Genomic DNA, 23,891 nt, shown 5'->3' with positions numbered 1-23,891 from the left:
AGATCTATGGAGGAGAAGTAGTTGGCACCATGCAGGCAGTCGAGGGCGTCATCGATCCTAGGAAGAGGGTACACGTCTTTCTTTGTTATCTTGTTTAGGTGTCGATAGTCTACGCAAAACCTCCAGCTGTTGTCTTTATTTTTGACAAGTACTACCGGAGACGCCCAGGGGCTGCTCGACGGCTCAATAATGTTGCTGGCCAACATTTTGTCCACTTCTTCCTGAATGATCTGGCGTTCTGAAAGAGCAACTCTGTAAGGCCGTCGGTGAAGAGGGCGGGCATCTCCAGTATCGATGCGATGTGTGACGACGGACGTTTGGCCCAGGGATCCGTGGCCGAAATAAAAAATGTCGCTGTACGACCGCAGAAGGTCGGCAAGGGAACTAGCATATTCTGGACGCAGGTCAGAGGCAACCATGGCAGAGCTGCGGTCCTCCGGACTAAGTGACGGGACAGGTTGTGCAGGTACCTCGGCGTGACGGTCGGACAGCACTGCAGAAATAGTAAAGCTGGACAAAGGTGACAGCTCGGCAAGGAATATGCCCTCCGGGAGAACTTGCGAAGATATGCTGAAGTTGAGTACAGGGATGTAGGTGAGGTTGTTCTCGAGGTGTACAATGTTATGAGGTAGGGCGATGTTGTGTTGTAGAGTGACGTCGGTGAGGGGGTTGACAACGTAGTTGCCGTCAGGGAGGGAGGGAAAAGGTGACATCGGCACGTATACTGCCGCCTCGGGAGGTAGGCGAGTAAATGTACTGGAGCGGAGGCGAGGCTGGGAATGGTCAGCACTAGGGTCGGGAGCACAATGGGGCAGGGCTAGGCGCAGAAGTCCGGAGGAACAGTCGATGAGAGCGGAATGGGCTGTTAAAAAGTCTAGCCCTAAAATGACGTCTTGAGGACAAGTAGTAAGGACGGCGAAGAGCACAGGGACGTGGTGGCCGGCAATACTAATGCGCGCAGTGCACAATCCGATGATGGTAGTAGTGCTTCCATCAGCAACACGAACTGTGGAGGTGTCGGCGGGCGTAAGAACTTTCTTGAGGCGCTGGCGGAACGACGAACTAAGAACTGAAATATGGGCTCCAGTGTCAATGAGAGCGAGCACAGGGACTCTATCCACGAGAACATTGATCAGGTTGCGGCGTGGTGCGATGGTCGAAACACAGTTGGCAGTTCGGGTGGGTAACGCAGCGTCACGTCCGGGCGCTGCGTCGCCTAGTTTCCCGAGTAGGGGTCTTGGTACGTTGGGGAGAAGCTGCGGCGAGGCGTAGGTGATCGAGAACGTTGGGCTTGGGGCGATGGCGAACGGCTAGGACGACGGACTTGCGCAATGTTTTCGGTACGAAGCTGTGCCGAGGGGACAGAAACGGGCCGTGGTGCATAATAGTCGTGGCGGAGGGGTCTGTTGTAGAAGTTAGAGGGGGGAACCGGGCGGCTGCGGCAATAGCGGGACGTATGGCCAGCCCGACAGCAGACGAAGCAAATAGGCCGGTTGTCAGATGTGCGCCACTCCGCAGGATTGCGGACAGGGTAGCGCGGAGTGTAGGACGGGGTTGTGGTAGCAGCAACAACCACTGGTATTGGCTGTGGTGCAGGGGGTGGCGTGGTAGGATTGGAGACGAGGCCCACATTCGCGAATTCTTGGCGGACAACAGCCTGTATCATAGCTATTGTGGCCTCTGTAGGAGGGGATGGAAGGGTAACAGGAGTCAAGGCTTCGATTTCCCTGTGGACGATGGTAGTCAGGTTGTTTTGACTTGAAGGCTGCTGCAGAGTGGGCGGATCATCACATGAGGATGTAGTTGCCGTGTTGGGAAGGCACATAAATCGATGGACGATGCGGCGCTGCTTCGCCTGTTCGAAACGGCGACACACTTGCAGGACTGTGTCCACCGTAGAGCAGTCTTTGCAGAGAAGTATATTGAAGGCGTCATCGGCGATACCCTTAAGTATATGGCCCACTTTATCAGCTTCGGTCATGGAGGCGTTCACCTTCTGACAAAGGGCAAGGACGTTCTGTATGTAGGCGAGGTATGATTCAGTCGACGATTGGGCGCGAGTAGCCAGGTCGTTTTTGGCTGCTAGAGCTCGCCCAATTGGCTTGCCGAACAAGTCCTGAAGTTTTTGTTTGCAGATATCCCAAGTAGGCATTTCCTGTTCGTGGTTGGTAAACCAGGTCTTCGCCGTTCCCGCTAGATAGAAGATGATGTTTGCTAGCATTATGCTAGCATCCCACCGGTTATTTTTGCTGCACCTTTCATATTCATCGAGCCAATCTTCAACATCCGTCTTGTCTTCGCCGTTAAAAATAGGAGGATGGCGGATTTTGGTTAAGACCATGTGAGAAGCTGGAGTTTCCGGAGCGGGTGATGCATCCTGGGATGCCATGCTTGCTGTGGCAGTCGGTGGGGTGAGCTCGGGGAGATGGCGTCCACTGCGCAAATCCAGGTTTCTGGCGCGGAATACGAGGAGCTGTGGCCAGGGGGATCGAAAGCACCTCCACCAAGCCCTGTCTTTCGTGTCCGCCCTGTCTGCAATCCCAAACGGAACTACCCCGCACCTCCACCAAGATGTTACGGGGTAGTTCCGTTTGGGATTGCAGACAGGGCGGACACGAAAGACAGGGCTTTCAAACGACAGGCGTTTACTGCAGGCACCAGCCGACACTGCTCGACCGTCGTCTTCTTCAAAACTCACGAGCTTCGTCTTCGTCTTTCCTGATGCGCATATCAGTGCATTCACCGCCTAATGCAACAATATATTTAGAATCAAAAACTGCAGCAAGAATACGTGACCGGAAGGTAAGAACACAGATAACACGCCAGCAGTATAGCAGATGTTTACAAAAGTTGAAGATGAGATAAAAGAAACAAAGGAATACAATTTGCTCACTAAAGCTCTCAGGTGCCGGATCAATAGGACTGAAAAACTGTTGTCAGTGGCTGAAACAGCACATCTTGGTAGCCGGTTTCATTGGTTTATTGTACACTGGAAAACCGACAATTCTTATACAGATGTGCTGCAAGCGATTTCACGCATTTTGCAACTGTCGTCTTTTCTGGCGGAGGTAAACGTAGGAGCCTCAACTTAAGGTCTGCGATCAGCAGAAAGCTTTCCTTGCGCTATTTTCTTCAGCATTGGGAGCCTGCATAAGGAGTGGCGTGTTTCTTCAGTGCAGTCAAGCTGACATCATACCTGTAAGAGTTAGTCACGAAACGAGTGGCCCTAATTTGATCAGATTCTAATTTTTTGCCAGTGTAATAGAGTTAGGATCCCAGACTGTGCCAGCAAACTGTCGGATTCACACGTGTAATATTATCAAATTAAAAGCTCGCCGACCTTTCATAGTTTTTTTGTTATTATTCGAGCTGTTTGCCATTCGGCATAATGAAAAAGGGAAGGTTATAAAAAGGAGTGCAAACAAGCCGCGCTTAAAAAGCGGCAAAAATTCGCGATAAAGCGATTATCTTGAGTCCACTTCAGATAGTCGTCTGCAACGTCCCATCGCAGGCCAACCTTTCATAGTTACATATTCTACATGTTTACTCCATGTTACGATTGAAGAAAAAATAATAGCAATGGATTTAACGTTAAATTACAGGATTATCCATAACTACAGCGCAAACGACAGGACAGAGATGAAGAAGGGACACCACACAGCGCTGTGTGGTGTCCCTTCTTCATCTCTGTCCTAACAGCGCTGTGTGGTGTCCCTTCTTCATCTCTGTCCTGTCGTTTGCGCTGTAGTTATGGATCATCAAAAACACCAACTCGCCCAACAAATGCTTTTACAGGATTATATTCTCTCTACCCAAGCCGTCAATTCCATCCACATTTGTGCGCTTTCTACTCAACCGGATACAAGTTTCATTTTCTGCTCTTGGCATCACGACGTGAACGAACAATATTTGTTTGTAGCTCAGCAGCATCTGCTTATGTATGAGATCACGTCAGTGCCTGTGTCATGTATGAAATTTAGAAAGAGTGGAGGTCCTAAAACTGAGGATTTAGGTACAACATAAGTTGGCCAATGTCATTCGGCCTTTCTGTGAGATGCCGCGGACGCTGTCGATGTAAAGCTTGTCTGCCAAACAGTAATGGAGTGAAGAGAACGCAGTCTTCTGATGTCTTCTCTCGCACTTCCATCGTCATTATCATCATTATCAGCCGCAACGCCTTACTATGGCCATTGAAGAATTAAGGTCTATTGCATATTTCTCCAATTAACCCTGTCTTGGGCAACCTACGGCCATCTTACCCCCGCAAATTTCATCTCACCTGTCTGCCTAGCTTCCTGCCGCCCCCTGCTATATTGAATCATATATCGAAGAACAGGAAAAACAAAAGTTCGCCCTTTTCGATCTCGAAATAATTTGATTAAAGCGTTCAAAATGACATGCAGTGCTCTTCTTAAGAGCAGGTTTTTTAGGCCGTGCTCGGCTTGAGTAGGCTGTCGTCGTGGGTACGAACTCGCGGGATGCTTCCCTTCTCTTGGTATCCAGTCCGTTGCCCTTAAGGACCATTGGTTATGCTCCCTCCGCATTACATAACAACCTATTCTGATATCTTCTTCGTGATTTGCATTTTAATGCAAATAAGTCATGTTTGTCCCATGCCAAACTCTTCTCTCTTATCTATTGAAGCTACCTATAAATTTCTTGCCATAGCTCGCGGTCTTGTCTCCAATTTAAGTTGTAGCCTTTTCGTGAGCGCCCCAATTGCTACTCAGTATGTGAGTACTGGTATGATACAACTGCTGTGTACTTTTCTCTTGACGGATACTGGTAAACTGCTATTGATAACGCAACAGGATCTGACGTGTGCACTCCAGCCCATTGTTATTTTCCTTGTTACTCTGCTCTCGTTTTCAAGATTAGCAGTTACTACCTACCCTGACTTCATGTATTCTCTGATAGCTTGCACGGCTTCGCTACTTATCGTAAATTGTTGTTCCCTTCTGAGACTATTGAACATTTCTTTTGATTTATCCAAAAAGTTTTAGGCCCACTGCTTTGCTTTGCCTGCCCAGGTTCTTTGTAATGTTTTGCAGTTTGTCCACAGATTACCCAGTAAAGTACTCTCATCAGCAAGTCTGTCAAGTTATCCCCCGGTAGCTTTTGTTCTAAATCTTGCCTATTCAGTACTCTGAATAGCTGTTTAAGGGCGGAATACATGGAGCGTTTTTACTGCGGCATGTCGGCGGTTTTGTTCCGACTGCGCGCATTCGACGCCTGGCGTCGAGAAAAGCGGCCTTCGCCGCCGATCTGGACAAGCCAGATATTGACGCGTGGCGGCCGGTGAGATCGGACACCGCGCATAGTTGTCCTGTCCTCAGTTGCCCGAGGGAACAAAGTGTTTTAATGCGCAGTGGCACGTGGATAGGGTTGATAGACTTCTTTATCATTATTGATGTGGCCAGAAACGCGGAGCTGGCATTATAAGAGAATTTCCATCCAGTGTGTGATAAAATATATGAAAAAGGCAGTCTGACTTTCATACGGCGTGAGATAAGGGATAGAAGACTTGACTCTGACTTTGTAGTTTGGTGACGCTAGAACAAAAGGAGTAATCGAAATCAATTAATCTTCCGGCACAATACTGGATGGATTCAATATGGGCGGGAGAAAAATTTAGACTGGGGGGGGTCTCAAGCTGTTCATGCCTATTCCCTTTTGGAACGAAGTAGAGTTAAATAATCCAGATGCTTTGCTGCACTTAGGTGTATGATGACATTTACAGAACCGGCTCAGAGTAAGGACCAATAAAAGTTACTCTAATATGATAGGATAAAACAGTAGGGTCTTTGAACTGCTGCGGTTTAAAAGCGGCTAGATTGGAGGCTTCTTGTGTATATATAAAATAATGTTTGCTTACGGCAGGAACGTCGCATTTACTGGTGGTGAGCATGACGTTGAAGGTAAGGCACTAAAGCGTTATCGTTCCGTGCACTCCACTTAAGTGGGCAGCAAGGGCAGAAACGTCTGAGTGATAGTGTCACATGTCAAGATTGAGCCAGGGTGTAGCAGCTGCGAAACTGATTAAAAGAAAATACAGGTAGGTAACCACTCTCTAACGCGAGATTCAGTGACAGCTGTAGACATATTTTTATCTCTCTATATCTTCAGGCGAAGAATTTGAGAGCGACATGCATATCTGTAAAGTTATGGAGCACTTTTATTTTAGTATTCCACACATGCCCGTCTAACCTCCAGTCCACCGTTCAAGCCGCGGGGTATCGCCGGCGCTGAGCCTAACTTCCATAGGCGCGTTTCTCAGCAGCCACCGCAGGAAAATGTGTGACGAAAAGTGTGGAGCAAGGAAAGACCAGGCGAAAGACAAATCACGCTAACAGCTATGCTTTCTCGAACATCTGTACTGATACCTTCCTAAGGTTGTTGTTCTACAGGACGCCTAGTGACTTATGCAAGCTCGGGATGTTATCCCGCAAACCAAATCTTGCATCAGCCAGCCGTCATTCAGCGACTGGCGTAGCAGGCCCTTTCACTCTGCTTTCCTACTCGCCCGGTATACGCTGCACATCTGCAGTGTTCCCATCACTTTCCAGCCGCAGGTCAGCAACGCGCCCATCAGGATCGCTATTGTCGAAATGACTTCTACGCTGAACAAAGAGGACAGACGACGAAAATCGAACAAGACGAAACGTGTAGCGGCCCCATTACGAAAGGTCGTGGTATGCTTGTCCAAAGGATATTTGGGGGAAAGCGGTGCAATCTTACACAGCCGTAGATCGTCCACTCAGGTGCGTCTAACGTTCCGTCATTTCCCCACGTAGTTGCTGAAACGTACTCCGCAATTCTGAGCGAGTTTCCGTCTTGGGAAGAAAAGACCAGAGCAGTGCAGGGCAGAGTAGATTTCCCGGCGCAAAAAGGTCACAGGCAAAACAAATATAATCATGAGTCGGTACGAAGCCAAGAATGAGAACAAAGCGCACGGCAAAAGACGCGAGTCGTTCTGTCGGATCACGCAGTGTCTCCTTGTTTCCATCAGGGGGACGATAGTGAGGAGGTTACTGACCCCGACTATTTTCTTTCTTAAGCCCTCGTTGCTACCGTCTGAGCCGTGCGGCGAATGGAAGAACGATGACCTTGGATATTTTATTTTTCTTGCCCCGCTGCCGTAATATGATGACGGGAAAGTCAGGCGGAACGGATGTGTTGCGCAAATCCACTTTAGCTGGAACGGCTGATCAAGAAGGTATCAAATGAGCAACACGTGTAGTATAGTACTTGAGGACAGATGTGCGTGCACTTTCGCATGCATAAGAGAGTGGAGAAGTTAGACTCAGCTTTCGTTGCGGGCGAAAAACTCGCAAAATATATCACACCAGAACGCAGCCGGCTCGCAGACTTCTCTGCTTTTCCCACAGCCTTTTAGTTTAACTGAGAGCGGGATCTGGCTTCTAATTATATAAACTTACCGTTCGACACACGGTCAGTTACAAGGGCAGTCCAGCCGATTCCTTTTTGTTTTTGAAGGATTTTATTAGGGGCCAGATAATTTGTACTTGAGGCACTACTGATGGAATGAAAAAGACTGGGAATCAAGGCATTTAAGCGTTTCATGATCAGAACCAAGAGCAAATATGAAGTTCTGGAGAACTGTTACCTGCGAAGAGATAAAGTATAACGGCATCTATAGCTCTTTTTGGTAGTCGCGGTTAAGCAAAGCCTCAGCGTTAATACACTCAAGGTTTCAATGTTGCCAATTACGAGAGGAGTCCACCTGTTTATAGAATAAAAAATCTTTTCCCACCAGGCCAAAATTTACTAATGAAAGGAAAATTTCGATTCCTCAGCCAGCCGTAATAGTGGTGTTGCTATTACGTTGGGCCTCTGAGCATATTTACGCAGTTTGTATCCGAAGGATATTACTGAGACGATCTTATAGAATGGAGGTGAAATTTAGAAATGCACATGTAGTCAGTGTACTGAATACACGTGCACGTCTACTGAATAACCCATGAGGCCCATAATCACCTATGACAGAATTTCTATGCCGGCGAAAAAGACAAGTGGTCTCTGTAGTGAGCGATATCGGGACACGTTAGGAGTCAGAAGGTGATTTAAATTATTCCGGAGCCCTTTACTACGGCACCACTTTCTCTCTTCCTTTTTTCTCACACTCCTACCAGACTTCCCTCACAACGCAGTTAAGTTATCCAGGGAGATATGAGGTAGTTACTTCTTCTTTCTTCTCCTGCAACACAATTTTTTTAACGCACCACACTTCCTCTACATCGTCTGGAACACAGTGGAAGCCCGACTATGACCTCACCTGTTGTTGCGACTGAAGAAAGAAGATAAAGGAAAGCGCGCTGGCCTGTCTACTGGCTCGAGTTAAGCCACGCTCGCTGCCACGTACAGACAGTACGAGGGTTAAAAAGAGATGTGTGAAGAAACACTGAAAGAAGAGACGCGCGTCGCATTAACCCCGTACATCGAAGAGACGACGACGGCTTTAGGAAGAGATAGCCCGGTGGCAAGGAGCCGTCGCTACATTGACGGTGGTGGTGGTGGTGTGACACTTTTTTTTAATAGCCTTCATGTTAGGTGTTCAATAGGTCCTGGGCCAAGGCGACGAGGGCGCGTTGCAGGTACAGGTCCCGGGAGGCAACGAGAGCGTCTAAAAATCCCAGACCTGTAGGACACGCGTTCGCGAGAAACTGCACGTGCCCCACCGCGCATGACAAGTGCGCGCCGGTGTTCTCATCCGCGTGCTTGTTCTCGCAGCTGAGCGCGCTTTGGACATCGCCACGCCGCGGCTTGTAATTTGACTGCGAGCGGAGGCTGCAAAAGCGCCCGCATAAAATATAAACATCCTTCTTGTTCTAACACGGGAAAGAAACGATGGCTTTAGATGGCCTGACCTGTTCAAGAAAGCAAGCAGCTAAATAATCGTTACACGGAATGAACTTTGCATGCAGTAAACAAGTTATACCGCCAGCGACAGCGCATCGGCAGCTCAGGAAGGACAGCTGAAGTTAGACTTTTTCTGGCTGTCGCCACTTACCTTCAGTAACTGTCTGAAGGTCTCAACTTTAAGGATATCTAGAATACAATTTTTGTAGCGAGAGCTACATTAGCCACAGTTTCGCCGTTTCGCGTACCTCCAACAAGTGCAGTTCTGCGCATGCGCGAGGAGCCTATTGACGTCACAGCGCGCAGCCGCCGCGCGCCTCGCCGCTCCAACCGCTTCGTTTCGCCAGCTGTGCGCATGCGCGAGGAGCCGAGTGGGATCCCTAAGCGCGCCGTCGCCTCGACAGCTGTGCGCATACACGGCGCGCGCTACTGCGCATGCGGAAGAATGCTGCGCCGCCATATAAATGCAGGGTGACACAGCCGCGGGGTATAGCCGCTTGACATAGAGAAGGAGAGACGAGCCGCTGCCGAGCGGCGCTGGAGAATCTCAACTCATCCGACCCCGAGGTTGCGGCCTGGTGGCTGCCCGCCGGGAACAGGAAGAACGAGGAAAGAAGAAACCAAAGCCAAACAATTACACGTAACCGTGGGGAAGGAAGGGAAAACTTTATTTTCACTAATGCTTTTTCCTGCGGTTTGGGGGCATCTTCAGAGACGTCTTGGCTCTATACCCAGGAGCCTTCTCTGTCGAAGACGTCCGCCTCTAATCAGTGGTCGGTTGCCCTCAGTCCGGGGCTCCGCTGGCCACTGCCGCCCGTTGAGCTCGCTGTAGCAGACCTTGTTGGTCTTCACAGCGGACGCTGGACAGCAGAGTCTCCAATTGCTCCGCACTCGGGTTTTGTATTTTGGGGACCACGTCTATGTTTTGGCAGGCCCACGAGATGCATATAGAGTACGTTTTTTGTCGCACCAGGGACATTTGCCCGCGTATATCGTAGGGTGCATTTTGTTTGGTAAATGTAGGTTTGGGGAAGAGCCTGTTTGTAATTGTCTCCAAGTGACAGCTTCCTCTCTGCTGAGAGGTTTGTGCGGCGGGGATATCGCATTCTTCTGCCTCTACAGTTTTGTAGTATGGCCTAGTATTCCCTGGGTGCTGGCGCAAGTTCTGCGGTCTCGTCGGATGCTCGGAAAGTAATGTATCCTCGAACTATAGCAAACTTAAACGGGAAGGTGCAACCAAGTTAAACCTGTACGTCTCGCTACGTATGCCCTGACATAGGTGATCTAAGCCACTACCAATTTATTCCGCCGTCTCCTTCATCGCTTACCCAGAATGGCATCTGTATTGTAGAGGGGCGGCCAATGGGCTGCCGTTTGTCTAAAAACTGATAAAGACAGATTCTTCGAAATGCACACCGAAGAGTCTCACGTGCATACATTTTTGGTGTTTGTATATTTATGCTGGCGAGTGTTCTCTAGGAGTCAAATTGTTGATGGCAAAATTTAAGCCAACAGCAATGGGCAAATGCAATAGAGACTGCAGGACATGGTGTATTCCGCTATCTTGAAGGAAGTGAGGCGACATAAAGCAAATACTTTCTATTGATTACTTCTAGTAGTCGGGTGATTTGAATTTTATTGACGATGGACTTGCAGTGTGCTCGTACGCTGTGCAAAACTTGCAAAGAGAGTAGTGAGGCTAAACACCAAATGCATGCACAAAATTTTACAATGCCTTTGACATAAATGAAAAGAAAGTCCCCAGTTTATTACGCTGCGCAGAAAGTCTAGGCACGCTTGAAAATTTCGCTACATCGCGTGTAAAGGTTATTATCATGCATTCCTACTGATGTGAGGGCCTGAAAGTGCTTGATGTAATTAAAGTGTTCACTTCCGTGACTTGGTACTACATGTTTTAAGACAGTAGAGAAATTTCCAGATAGCAAAAAAAAAACAAGCAAACGCACTATTTTTCCAACTTTTTATCTTCCCGTGTTTCCTGTGCTGTTTTCTTTTTCATCAACCGATTTTAATGGGCACCCTACAGCATTAACTGTCGATTTGCAGGATTTTTGTCATCCGTTAAGTTTCGATTGAGAGCACCGCATTGCGAATTAGCGGTTTTCACGTGACCGAATATACAGACTTGTATTGACTGTTTACACATAGTACAAACATATTTTCGGTTCTGTGAAAGCCTACGGATGATACAAAACTTGATTTATGCATTTTCACACAGGAAGGGGAACTCTCTCATGTAGCACACAATAGTTCATACACATCTTATTTCACGTACGTCCAAAGCGATAACAGCTTAGAAATTTTGTCTGGTTCTGCACTGCACAATCATGGCGGGTGCTGTGCCAGCGTGTACCGTGATAGATCCCAGTTCAAAGCGCGTCGCCATTGACATAACTTACTTGCAGAAACGACAACACAAACCGACTATGGCGTGGACGCTTGACTTTATGCAGATGACAACGGCGGACCGCTGGCGTGCCACCGCACGTGGGACGGCCTCTCCTGTTGGCCAATGACCCACGCTGGATCAGTGGCCGTGGTGCCCTGCTTCTCCTTCCTCAACGACCTCTTCTACGACACATCCAGTGAGTTCTCTCGTTGTGGACTCGTTCAGCTGTACTTGCTAAAGAATGCGTACACTCTAATCTTCTTTCATCAACGAAGGGGAACTTTCAGCTAGTTTGTATATTTGACTTGACGCTACGGTGTGTCTGCCTTTGTTCGTGCGTCGGTGCTGCGCGCGGGCTATCACCATGGGCGCACTGTAAGGGCGCAAGATTGGTGCAAGACACTAGGCAAGGACAAGAAACCTTCTGATACCGGCAGATGAAGCTGCGCTCGCCTTCTGTGTGGAGCTGCAGCTGTGTGCAGCTGTTTGCAGCGGTATAATGACAGAAATCTATGGGGTGCTAGAACATAGCCCTGCAACAATGTAATTAAATATGCGTGTTCAGCAATAAAAATAGTTTTTCTGGCATAGCGATGCAAGAGGCTGTCGACGTCAGAAAACGGGTTATTACTGGTTTTTTATAATGTTAAATTTGTACTACGTTATTTTAGCTCTGAAGTTAGGCTCCAGGTTAGATTGAAAGGTTCTTAAACTAGTTGTTAGTAACAGCCATATCACTATCCAGAATCACAGCAAATCTTTACCACCCAGGATGTCAAGCCTAGGCCGTGTGGTCGTTCATCTGTCTGTATAGCAACCCCCACGTGCATACGTCGTATGGAGGTGCGTGAACTGACGGAACGCTGCACAGAGAATGACAACGCGATAGGTATTGCTGTCATCATCTTGTCAGATGACAGCAATACAGAACATCTTGTCAGATGACATCTTGTCAGAACCACCCTGCCCGCTACTCGCCACTGCTCGCTGCTTCAGCTGCACTTTCGGGCCCAGGTGGGATAAATATGATCACCTGACACATGCGTGGCCAAGTGATGCTTGATTGCTGGTGTGGACACGTACGATTGACGGCGGTGCGGTTACAGTTTGATGCATGGGCGTTTGTAGCATTAAAAGTTCTCCAGCGCTCAGCAGAATTGCGCTTTAAAAATTTCAATGCTGATATGGCCTACACTAACGGCGTGGCACACATCCGAAACAAGACCCATGTACCTAGGTGCAGTAGTTTAAATGGTATTATAGTATAGGCTCCCAGCTTATTACATTTAACATGATTCACTTTACTTTTTCAATGTGGCCAATATTGCAGTTCCACATATGCTTTTCTTACACGTAAAAAGCTTCTATCTAAATACTACTGGTTGACCGCTGTGCAGTAGCTTGTAGAAGTACAAAAAAATCAAGGGGTTTTTCGTCTGCATTTTTTCAACGCTTGCCGTCACGAGTCAACACACAGCTCTGCAAGCATTGAATGACTTGCGCTAGTTGATAAGGAATTGCCTCTCTATAAAAACTTGTTCTAGCAATCCTACTAGCCTATTCGTTTTGTGTACAGTAAAAATTCATTGCATTGTTAAAAGACGTTACTGAAACCGACAGTTCCGAATTGCTGCTGAGGTTTTCACTGACAAATGAGAGTTCTTTTAAAATGAACGTCACTAGAGTGCTAGAACGTGCATATCCCGCGTATATCAAGGACAAATTCGTTTATTTTTTGTCGTTCGTCTGAAAATTCGAAGTCACATTTTCATAAATTTTAATAAATTTTGTAATGGCATTAGCGGTTATGTGCAGAATAAAAAGATTCGAATTAAGTTTGTGTAATATGATTCGCTTAGTCATCGCCGCGCCATCAAGCATAGCCTTCAGAAGTTATGAAGTTGCTCTTTCACTCTATCTAGGAAAACAAAAATGTTTACGGGGGGGGGCTCATTTAGGCTCGCATAATGTTTTCATAGTTTTGTACTTCTAAAACATTTTGTCTCCGTTTGCAGAAGTTGTCCTTCAAATCCCCAGTGAAATACTGCAATATCATCCCTTTCTGAAATGCTTTCAGATTCCGAGAGCTTTTGCGAAATTTGTGGTTGGATTCACACCCATGAATATGCAATGCTGATGTTTTCTTTAAAAAAGAATGCTTGTTCTGCATCGTAAATCTCTTACATGAAAGAAACACGACTAGGTAGTGCTAGGTGATGAAGGTTTACGAGCCGACTCTAATAAGAAATCCCGGGCGACTTTTATGTTCTGTTACAGTTTTGAGATTTTCGACGTGGCTGCGCCCTATAGCACTTGAGAGGAGATCTGTTTCAGCAGGCAATGGTTTCCTCTGCGTAAAAGAAAGCTCTTTACTGCGTTGTAAAACCTGCAGTGGTTGTGTTCCAGTAACCAGAATATGCTGCCCTGTTGGTTTGCGACGCCGGCCTGTGCACGAGAAAATTACTTAACAAAATTGAGTTGCGATAGGTGCTTCTTCAGGTTCTCAATTCATTCAGCCCGGCAGTTATCTACAAACTTGCGCTACTACTAGGCGCCCTCTTTGCCTACGGCAGGAAGAGCGCCACATGCATGTGTTATGTTTGTATCCCTTCTTAAACAAGAATTACAGTCCACCTCTGCACCTGCTAGAACTACGAGGGCTAGCTACCTAAGGTTGCGCATATACTTTTAGGGTTTTCGCTTTAAAAGAAGTTAGGAACAATAAATGTAAAAACTAAGCCACCTTTGAGGAAAAAGAAATACATGCGCTAAAGCAGTGAAGCAATGTAGGACGCACTTATATCTATTTTTGAAGAGGTGCTCGGTACGTAAATTTATCACGTGACCACGGTGTCCTGCAGCTAACTCCGCAGTCCTAGGCGACAGTCGCTTCGTTGGATTAGCGGACAGCATTTTAATACCAACAATTCTGAGTCGGACGTGGTGAAGTTATTGTATCCTTGCAGCGTAGACGCTTTGCAGGAAGCATGGCTCAAGGGCTCGGAGGGTAAGGTGTTCAATGCCCTTTTTCAGAGAACACCGCGCCTGAACAAAAAAAGCACTAAAAGAGGCGGAGGCGACCAAAAACCTGCCCTAAGTCGCACCTGAACGGACTGCGTAAAGGCACGACACATGCATGCGCCAGCAAAAACCCGCCGCACCCTATAAGCAGAAAACTGAAAAGCCCCGGCCAAACTGAAGCGTGCCACAAGAGTCAATTCTGCGAGCCTTAGAATAACAATAAAAAAGTGTGTTAATCCTAACGTTACGGCAGCCTGGTAACGGCTATCTCATCCTTTTTTTAATATATACAATGTGTTCGCAAGAAACCGTGTGTCCCTGTCAGCGCACCTCTACCTGACAGAACAGCAGGGAAAATATGAAAAGAGAGTCGCAGAGAAAATTTGTCCTCAAGTGCTTGCGTCGCGGCCTGCTGCTTGGTGAGAGGACACGGACGTACTCAGTGGGGCGTCACGCTTCTGTGGCGCTCTGTGATGCGTTAAGAGTAAGCAACGCAGACATATGTGCAGGCTATGAGACTGGTGGTAGTACAAACGTTCTGCCACGCGTTGCACATTTCACAGGGCTCTTTGAAACTGGCGGTGGCGCGCATATGAATGCAAAAGGTAATGCGTGCGTCAGCACGCCTTCGTTGACTTTTGGGGAAAGGAACTGCGTTGGGGAGTACGACGGCTCTCCTTTGCCACGTTTCGTCGACGCGCGCAGGTTTTATATTGCTTTCGCTGTCTTAAAGCTCCTGAAAATTTGTTGGTTTGCGTTCGATTCTTACGGCTTGAAAGCTGAAACGACTGTGATTTATGGTGTGAGAGAGCTATGGTGCAGGACTGTCACGTTTTCGTTTTATTTTCTGTTCACTTGATACTCTGCGACTGTTCACTGCTATCGGCTACGTAAGTCACTGAGACTGTCATCACATTACTCTTTGCCGAAACAGGCCCATGATGCTACTTGCTTCCGTAAACAGCCCTAACGTCGATAACGCACTGACTAACGGCGCTGCCACCGACCAATGATGCAGCACGACTATGTGTTTGAGATCTGCATCATAGCGCTGAACAAAGAATACAACAGAGAAAAAGACAAGACAGGCTCTACAACAGCCACTGTCTCGCCCTATTCTTCGTTTTCCTCGTTTTTTAGCGCTATAAGGTATAGTTTAATCCAACTAGCCCAACTTTCCGGTATTTCAGATAATTTACGAGCTTTTTCGGCACTTCCGCTCGCCATAGAAGGTGAATGCCCACATGGAGCGTTTTCGCATGGGAAAACGCGCCGCTTGAGCCACGCATGCGGCCGCGCGTCCGAGATTGCAATATCATTGGCGCTTCTCTAATGATGCACATTGGAGTGTTTTTCGCACGTGAGAAGCTCTGGCTTAATGTGGTTGCGCAACATTTCTCGCACCAAAGCGTCGGCTCCTGCAGCTGGGACGTCCGAAATAATCCGGTGGCATAAAAGAGTGAAGGCTAGTTAACGGAGGTCTACGGTTCATGTTCCCAGAGAATAAAGTTAAGTGACTAGGCTAGCAGTTTGACTGAGTAACGCTGTTGCTGCTCGAGATGATTAGCTGGAGATTCTTGACATGGACATTTAATGTGCAGTCAGCACGATATAGCTTGTTCCTGCGATGGCGGTAAGCAATGGGTTAGTGCGTCGTTGCCCAGAAATAGAGTTAGCCTGTTTATTTTAGTGCTAAGACTTGCATGTCTTCAAAGCGCCACTCATTCCACGCGTTGTAGCTCCCACTCGTACAACCACACTGCTTTGCCTTGCGCCGTTCGTCATAGTAATTGCCTTATTGTTCTGAAATGCCAGCAATGCATCTACTCTGGCCTTTTGACATGGTAATGATCTTGTTCTTTCACGCCTTTAGCCGAATCAGCGCAATAAGGATACCACTTGTATGTCATCGCCTAACTTCTTGACGTTCCTCAGGGTAATAGACTTACTTGGCATGAAAGCCTATGACGCATGTTGCTTGGTAGGTAGACAATGTAAGGCGTTTGTTTTCTGTCTCCTCATGGCAATGCGCCGCAGTTCGGTTATGACGAGCTGGCTGATTAATCTGCTAAACTATACGAAGACGCCTTGCAAGCTCGTAGCCCCGTTTCCCAACTGTCGCTCTCCCATGAACGCGTTGTGCTGCGCAAGGTTTCTGGCTTCATCGCTGCAGCTACTCGATCATTTTCTTAACTTGCTGCTCATGCGGTGAAATCCAGATAGTGTCATTAATTCCGGTGACTCTCTTAGTTGGAGTGCTCAAGGCCACTGCTTACTTCATACCAGAGTACAAGCGAACCTTGTACGTACATAAAAGGCCGTTGGGATGCACTGTGTCGCTAAATGCCGCGTACAATGCATCTCCGCGGCTCACCGATATTAATGAAGCCTATCGATGCATGATTTATCATTGTCACCTTCTTCAGCCTCGCCCGCATCGTGGTGCAGGCGGCGATGTCCCCTTACAAAGACGACAAAGCGTCCATTAATGCACATGCGGACCACTTATTTGTTAGGGAGGGCGTTGTCCACCGCGTCGGCAGACAATATTTCCTGAGCACCGTCCTCCGGTGCGTTCGTGGCACGAATGGAGTCTTTGTGACTGCGGCCACCCATGGCGTGGAAGCTAAGCTTCGCGCGTCGCATTATCTGTACGCGAAGGAAGTAATTTGCGCACCGCGACGAGATTTGGCCGCTTCCTGCCGGATTTCCGGAGGCGCCCAATGAAAGCACTAGCCGTGAGGTGGGTCTTGTTTCTTTGTGCCCTTGCCTGCATTTTGTTTGTACTCATCTGCATGGCGGAACATTAATCAGTTGAATGCGCCTGCCTTATTTATGGTGTTCTTTACGGCTGCATTACGAAATGTACTGTTCGAATTACCGGCTCGGCATGAAGTTTTTCGGCCGCATCCCGAGACAGAGAGCAAGGGCGAAGCAGTCTGATGTCACAGCTATTGCCAAGCTATTACAGCCGGAAATAAAATGTAAACCTCTACGGAATCTAAGACGCACTTAATGTGCAATCGCGCGCAGTGTGGGGGTGACGACGTAGACTTTTCCATTGTGTTATTGGCTTTCAGTGGGCGCACCTATCTCTGTGTGGCTCTACGTATTCACGCTACCCTTCCGGCGCCATGTGCGCCTCCTTTTTTTCAGTCCTCGTTTTATCGCTCTTCATCTGCTCTCTATCAGCATGGTTAAGGTGCCCTCCAAGAGTCACGAAATGATTACGCCATTTAATCAGAACTCTTACTTCCATTCCGCACGCCATGTTCTATTGATGTTGTTAGTTGAAAACGTTAATTCTCAGTAAAGGCGTTTAAGATTGGCGGTGATACGTAGCCGCACAAGGATTTAGCACGAAGAATGCTTCGTTAAAGAGTTCTTTTCAGTTTTCATCTTTTACATCGTTCCTGTTTGCCTTTCTTTCCCTACGCAATGCTAATTCCGTCATACATTCCAATGAACTTATAACGCGGAGAGTTTTCGACGCTTCAGCCTAGATTGGCATGCAGTTCAGACCTCGTCGCCGCCTGTATTTAGCTTTGTTTTTTATAGGATTACGCTGTCCTTCGGGCTTCTTGAGTCAACTTAGTCGCGTGTTCACAGTTCTCAGCCGCATATAGAGTCATCAGATTTAAACGGTATAATCGCCTCCTCTGCACTCGCTCCGCAATTGTGGCCATAGAAATACATGGGAGTGTACGATTCCAGGAGGTCGTATTCGTTCTGACGACAGAAATTTTCCTCCTTGTACACTACCACGCTTCTTTAATGTTTACTAAAGAGTAGCGAGCTTCCTTTGCAACACAGTGTTTGCCCTTCCCTCTCTTTATGGCGGTTTTCCAGGACTCACCACGCATACTTGGGCGCATGCATTCTACCATAGTAATTATCCTCAGATAGAAACGCCCTAGTGGCCAAGGTCCTTCACATCAAAACATCGCCGCCTCCTGGGCAACGTCACGTGCCGTGATTGCGGTTGTGACGAGCTTCTTCTTTTAACGACCAAGCCTTTCCCGAGCCATTTAAGTAAATGAAACCAGCTGTGATTTTCTCAGCAGCGGGTAATGCTACTCTTGTTAAGCAGTTCTGATACAAAAAAAGTCAAAGCGCTTAGCACTTACAGCAAATGTTGTGCCGCTAACGGCGGTGATTTAAACATTATTGCTTTAATCCAGATAACGTCTATTTAGAGGCGCTGAGATATAACCGCTCCCAGGACGTATTCCTCTCAGCCTAGATGTGCTTTGGCTGTCCCCCCCCCCTTTCTTCATTGTCTAGGCCAACCTTTATCTTAATGCATAATGATGTCCCTTCCTTCTGCCCTCTTTTTTCCCTGTACATACGCAGCGACTTCTAATTTATTACCCATGGCTAAATTGCGTCCTCGTTTTTTCACGGTGCAGGTCTATTGTTCACCACCAAGGTCGCAGTGGCGCTAGTAGCTACGTTGCAGCGTCACGTACCACATTAAACTGAAAGGCATTTATCTTGTTTTCGGAGCTCGTTAGAGCGTTGCCACATGGCTATCTTTTCTCGCCATCGAGAATTTCCGTTCACGGCAATCTGCTCTTGAGCACGAGCCGATTTTCAGTTCCTTGCTCCGGTGGCCGGGCATGAGCATGCCGCTGCAGGCTGAGGTTCAGTTGGCATAAATCAATTCCTAAGGAGTCCGAATTGATCCCATTAGTGTAGCCAAGAACCAATTTGTACCTCTCATGAAGAGAATAGTGGTTTAATTAAGAAGACATTATGTGCAATTATGGTACAGGTGGGGACAAGTTGGTTATCGACAGTCTTCTTCATCGATACTTAGTGTCATTCTTTGCATATTTGCATCTTTAGTGCGTCATTCTGCACCATTTCCGGCATCGTTGTTGTTGACTATCCTGTGCGGCATGTTTCAGGCCACAGCGCACGTCATGTTATCAGTGTTTGCCGCAGTCAAGAGTTAGTTTCACGGCTTGTTCGGCAAAAATTGACTTTGAGGAAAGGAAATGGCGCAGTAACTCTCTCACATATCTCGGTGGACACCCGAACCGCGCCGTAAGAAGAGATAATGAAGCATGGAGTGAAAGAATAAAAACAAAAAGAGGTGCCGTAGGGGAGGGCTCCGTATTAATTTCGACCACCTTGGTGGTGGGGGTGAGAACGTTTATTTATCTGAAGTCCTAAAAAATTGCTGGGGGTTTAACGTAGTTAAATCGAGAACACGGGCGAAAGCAGGTGTTCCTTCTTCAACTGGAGGGAGCAATTAAGCCCCGCCTTAAGAGCACGACGCTATACGCGCAGAGGGTGAATGCACATGTATGGAGAACTTTTCATTCTCTATTTAACATTCATAGATGGCGTTGAGTCCTCATACCCCTACCAGTGCAGTGGCGCAGCGGTTAAGAGATGTTCCACTTCACTGGCAGGTGGCTGTTTCTACCACAGCCACCTGTAGGCTTTGTGCGACCTATATTGCTTTTCCCGAGAAACCTCTCGCGCAGATGGCTCGACGCTCTTCCGAACTCACCCGAGTAACTCGGGTAAGCTCAGGCAACTCGGTTTGCTAGGCGCGGCGCCATCTGTTGAAGCGCAGCTGAAGCGGTTGTTAGGCAACGGCAAAGGGGGGTCCACGGACCACGAGACGAGCGGTTAGACCTGGCGTAGTATTGCTTTCGCAATAAAAAACGAAAATTATGCAGCAGCACTGCGGGCGGCCTTCAGGCTGTCGGTTGTGGCATCCAGGCGCGACGTCCTCTGCCCAGGTCAACAGTCGAAGTTGGAGATTCGGCTCGGTGCTGTACAAAGCAGCCTCGCACTGCTGCCGACTGTTCAGGTGCCAAGAGGCAGGGGGCAAGTGTGCTGGTATAGGATATGAGCGTTGTCGGCGCTTGGACTGTCACATAAGCAGCAGGCTGGCGAGTACGCTCCGGGTTGGAGGAGGGCAACGCGTGCTGGGTTAAGAAAGATGTGAGCCCGAAGTTGGCGCCACAAGCGTCGGTGGTGCTGAGGAAGAGATTTGTGCGGAGGGCAGAAATTGAGACGAGTGAGGTGGTAAAGTAATATTATGGTAGGTGAGAAGCGTATCCATTCCCGGCGGAGGTGGGCCTGCTCGGTAGGTCGAATCGCGAGCTATATAATTAGCAGCACCGTTGCCAGGATAGGCTGCGAGAGCGGCCACCCTGATGATTTGGATGGGGCGCGAGGGAACGGTTTGTGAACGTAAGATGCCGATGGCGAGGGGCGCCCCCCGTCCAACGGCGTAGTTGTAGAAGGCTTGTATTCACTGAAAATGTATTCTCGGCGTCTACTGAGGTCCAAGTGTAGAGTGAGGTAGTAAGAGTGGGTTGGAAAGAGTTGTCAGTGTCTGCAAGAGCGTGGGCTGGGTAGCGGCTCTACAGGGCGGCATCCACGTAAGCAACCACAGGGTTCCGACCGTACTCACGCCAGAGCGCGGAGGCTCGCGCTGCTCTGCGGGAGGTGTCGTGGTCAGGAAACATATTCGTAGGGAGGAGATGAACGGTTAGGAGGGAGGAGACTTGGGGAGGGTTGGGCAATGAGGTGGAAAGGGGGATAAGAAGGGAGAGCTTAAGGGTGGAGAGAAGTGCTCTTAAAAGCGAAGCTTAAGCACCCTCCAATTTTGAGAGGCATCCTAGAGACTACGAGCGATTTCTCCAATGGGCAAGGCGTCACGCCGAACGGGCGATGACACTCCATCGGCTCCTTGGCAGCGTTGCAACACGCTGTCGCTTTTCACTCTGAAAGGAGAAGTTTATTCCTGCAAGTACCTGAGACGATTTAGTCACACATCGGCTTTTCCAGGATTGTTAGCGAGTTAGGGCTTTCTCACTAAAATATTCACCTCAATTTAAGACGACTGCCTTTTGACTGCCGTTGTGGGTAAACCTTTCCCTGATTCTTGGCTGGCGCGCTTCTCAACACTTTTAGCACGAGATGGCTCCATCTTTGATGTCAAGTTAGATCGGCACAATGCAAGTGTATTTGTAGTTAACAAGGCACTCCACTCCACTCAAAAATGCTAACTGAGAAACCTGGAAGCGCTGAGGCGCTTCCTGAAAGAGGATCGAGTAGGTCACTCTGTAGGGAAGGCGAAAGCATCCCAGCGATATTTTCAAAAAATCCTTCGCGGATATGAGTGCGAAGTATTTTGGCCCTAGAATGTCTTCCACGCAAGAATCGCTTTGTGAAACAACAATACCATCTCCGGCGACTACACCCTCACCGGTTCCAACTAGAGGGATATACGTAGAGCCTTTGGTTTTCCGGTTATATTATATTTATTTTTTTTAATTTGGGTCTACAAATCGGGCGATATTTTTAAGCTAGAATTATGGCAGGAATGCAATTCGCGATTTTCGGTTCCTTTCTTTCATGAGGAGACAGTTGTCTACGTGTGCTTGTTTCTGTGCGATACGTAAAATGCCGTAATTATAACTCATTCGTTCACAAACAATGTACAAAATGGCAGGTTGCGCTGAGCATCCATTCACAATATCATATATCTCACTTTCTTTCTCTTTCTTTTATCAAATTCATACATCGCGTACAATACGGTCCCAATGTGCCGCAGGTCCAGGCCTACACTCGACCTGCGTGTTCATGTGTGCTGCGATTATATCGAACATCACAACGGGCATATTAGGCGTACCATAGCCTCGGAGCAGCACGCTGTGGGCGTGTGGAGAGGTGTATTCATCAATGCCATTAAGACACCTTATCGGACGTGTTTCAGGCGTTCGCTTGTGAGCCGCACTTTTCAAACTCACCCTCATACTCGAATCCGCATCGCTATCTAGCTCACATCATCAGTCAGTGGAAATTACCCGTACGGAATAAGCACGTCATCCGTTTAATTTCATGGGTTGTCTCAGATTTGTACTTCAGAAAATGTGTACATGTACAGGGTTGGTCAAACGTTTCCAGGCCACAGGGTCTGCTTTTCATCGGTGTATTCTGTCAGTTAAGGTGCCGATAAAGATAACAAAATTTTTAGAGGTTAGAACGATACTTCTATTCTCTACCAATAGTTGAAGCTTCGGATTGTCGTAACTTCCCTGACTATACTGCTGAAAAGCAGGCCCCGTGGCTTGGGTACTACTGACCGAACCTGTACTTTCACTACAAGGTTCACTTTCGGTTAGAAATGGGGTTTAGCAGATTCTGATTAAACAGGTTCAGAGTGTACGGATATGTCATAAGCGGCATTTACGCGAAGGTTTGGTTTGGTTTATGGGGTTTAACGTCCCAAAGCGACTAAGGCTATGAGAGACGCCGAAGTGGAGGGCTCCGGAAATTTCGACCACCTGGGGTTCTTTAACGTGCACTGATATCGCACAGTACACGGGCCTCGAATTTCTTCTCCAAAGAAATTCAGCCGCCGCGGCCGGGATCGAACCCGCGTCTTTCGGGCCCGCAGCCGAGCACCATAGCCACTGAGCCACCGCGGCAAGACAAAGGGCCCAAGGTATAGTCATAGAAATGTGAAAAGCTCGAGGAAGTTATTAAATCTATTCTGTTGTTCGGTTTTGTTTCGTTTATGGAGTTTTAATGTTAAGACAATAGGGAACAGCTGTGGTGCTTTTTTTTCTATTCAATGCCACTGCTACTCAGTTTAGTTTATTTCTAAAATATTTGATACTTTCCTTCTGTGCCCAGTATTCATGCTCAAGTTCTCAGGGCGCGTATAGAATATGCATATTTATTTATTTATTTATATATCTGATAGCCACAGCGCCTTTCGGCATTACAGGAAGGGGGGGGGGGGGGTACAAACGCAAAAGTATATAGCACAATGCAAAACGCGGCACATACAAGTGATGAGAACAACACGGAAAGTATTCAGCATAATAACAAAAAAAGCCGATACGTGGCCATACACACGAAAATGGGAACGCACGCATGTGCTTACAAAAAAGAGGGACAACGCTGTCGTCCCATCTAATCGTAACGTATGCCAGGGAAAATACAGAACTACGAAATGAGAACACACACGTGGAGAAGCATGGAAAAAAGTTATCACATCCAGGTGCAACCAGCCAACCGTATCTGCAGTATTAAAAAAAATAGCTGTGGCTTAGCTTTGGTTAAGCCTGAGTGATTGCGAAAGCAATAGCTCCCTGGCTGCGCTTGGCTCTGCTGGTGGTTTGGCATGGCTGCGCCTTTTGTGCAACTTAAGGATTTACTCTGGACACAACATGGTTTCTACTGTTTGTTTATTCCAATGAACACGACGATTCTTCGGCATTCAGAGAGTCCACGAAACTACTCTCGCTCACTGAACTTGTAGAACGCCGCCGGGCTCGCCATTCTGCGGCATAGACGCGTTGCTTAGCCAACCGCTCATGCCTTTCTTCATCTGTCTCCTCGGCACGGCGCCGGCGTTTGCGCGCAGCACGTCGCTCCAGCGACGCCTTGTACAACTCCTCAGACATGACAAAGCGAGCGCCCTCAGGCGGCGGGGCGAGGAGGCCGTCACGTGGTAGCCGCCGCGCCGAGCGAAGGAACGACTACGGCCGAAGAGACGAGTTGGGACCCCTGCTCTCCTCTGGTCTTGACGTCACGTTGTCAC

General features: G+C 47.9%; 1 protein-coding gene across 1 annotated transcript in view; it reads left to right on the top strand.

Annotated features, from left to right (window-relative positions):
• Nucleotides 1–23,891, top strand: part of LOC149343513 (diuretic hormone receptor-like) — a 137,042-nt gene that overhangs the window by 68,088 nt on the left and 45,063 nt on the right. Inside the window, exon 3 of the mRNA XM_089542413.1 lies at nt 11,355–11,486. Coding sequence (XP_089398539.1) covers nt 11,355–11,486 — 132 coding nt within the window. The remainder of the gene's footprint in view (nt 1–11,354; nt 11,487–23,891) is intronic.

This window comes from Amblyomma mixtum, chromosome 5, assembly GCF_055824585.1.
Source record: "Amblyomma mixtum isolate Tamu chromosome 5, ASM5582458v1, whole genome shotgun sequence".
In the NCBI taxonomy this organism is placed as follows: domain Eukaryota; kingdom Metazoa; phylum Arthropoda; class Arachnida; order Ixodida; family Ixodidae; genus Amblyomma; species Amblyomma mixtum.
This window is presented reverse-complemented; position numbering and strand designations above follow the sequence as displayed.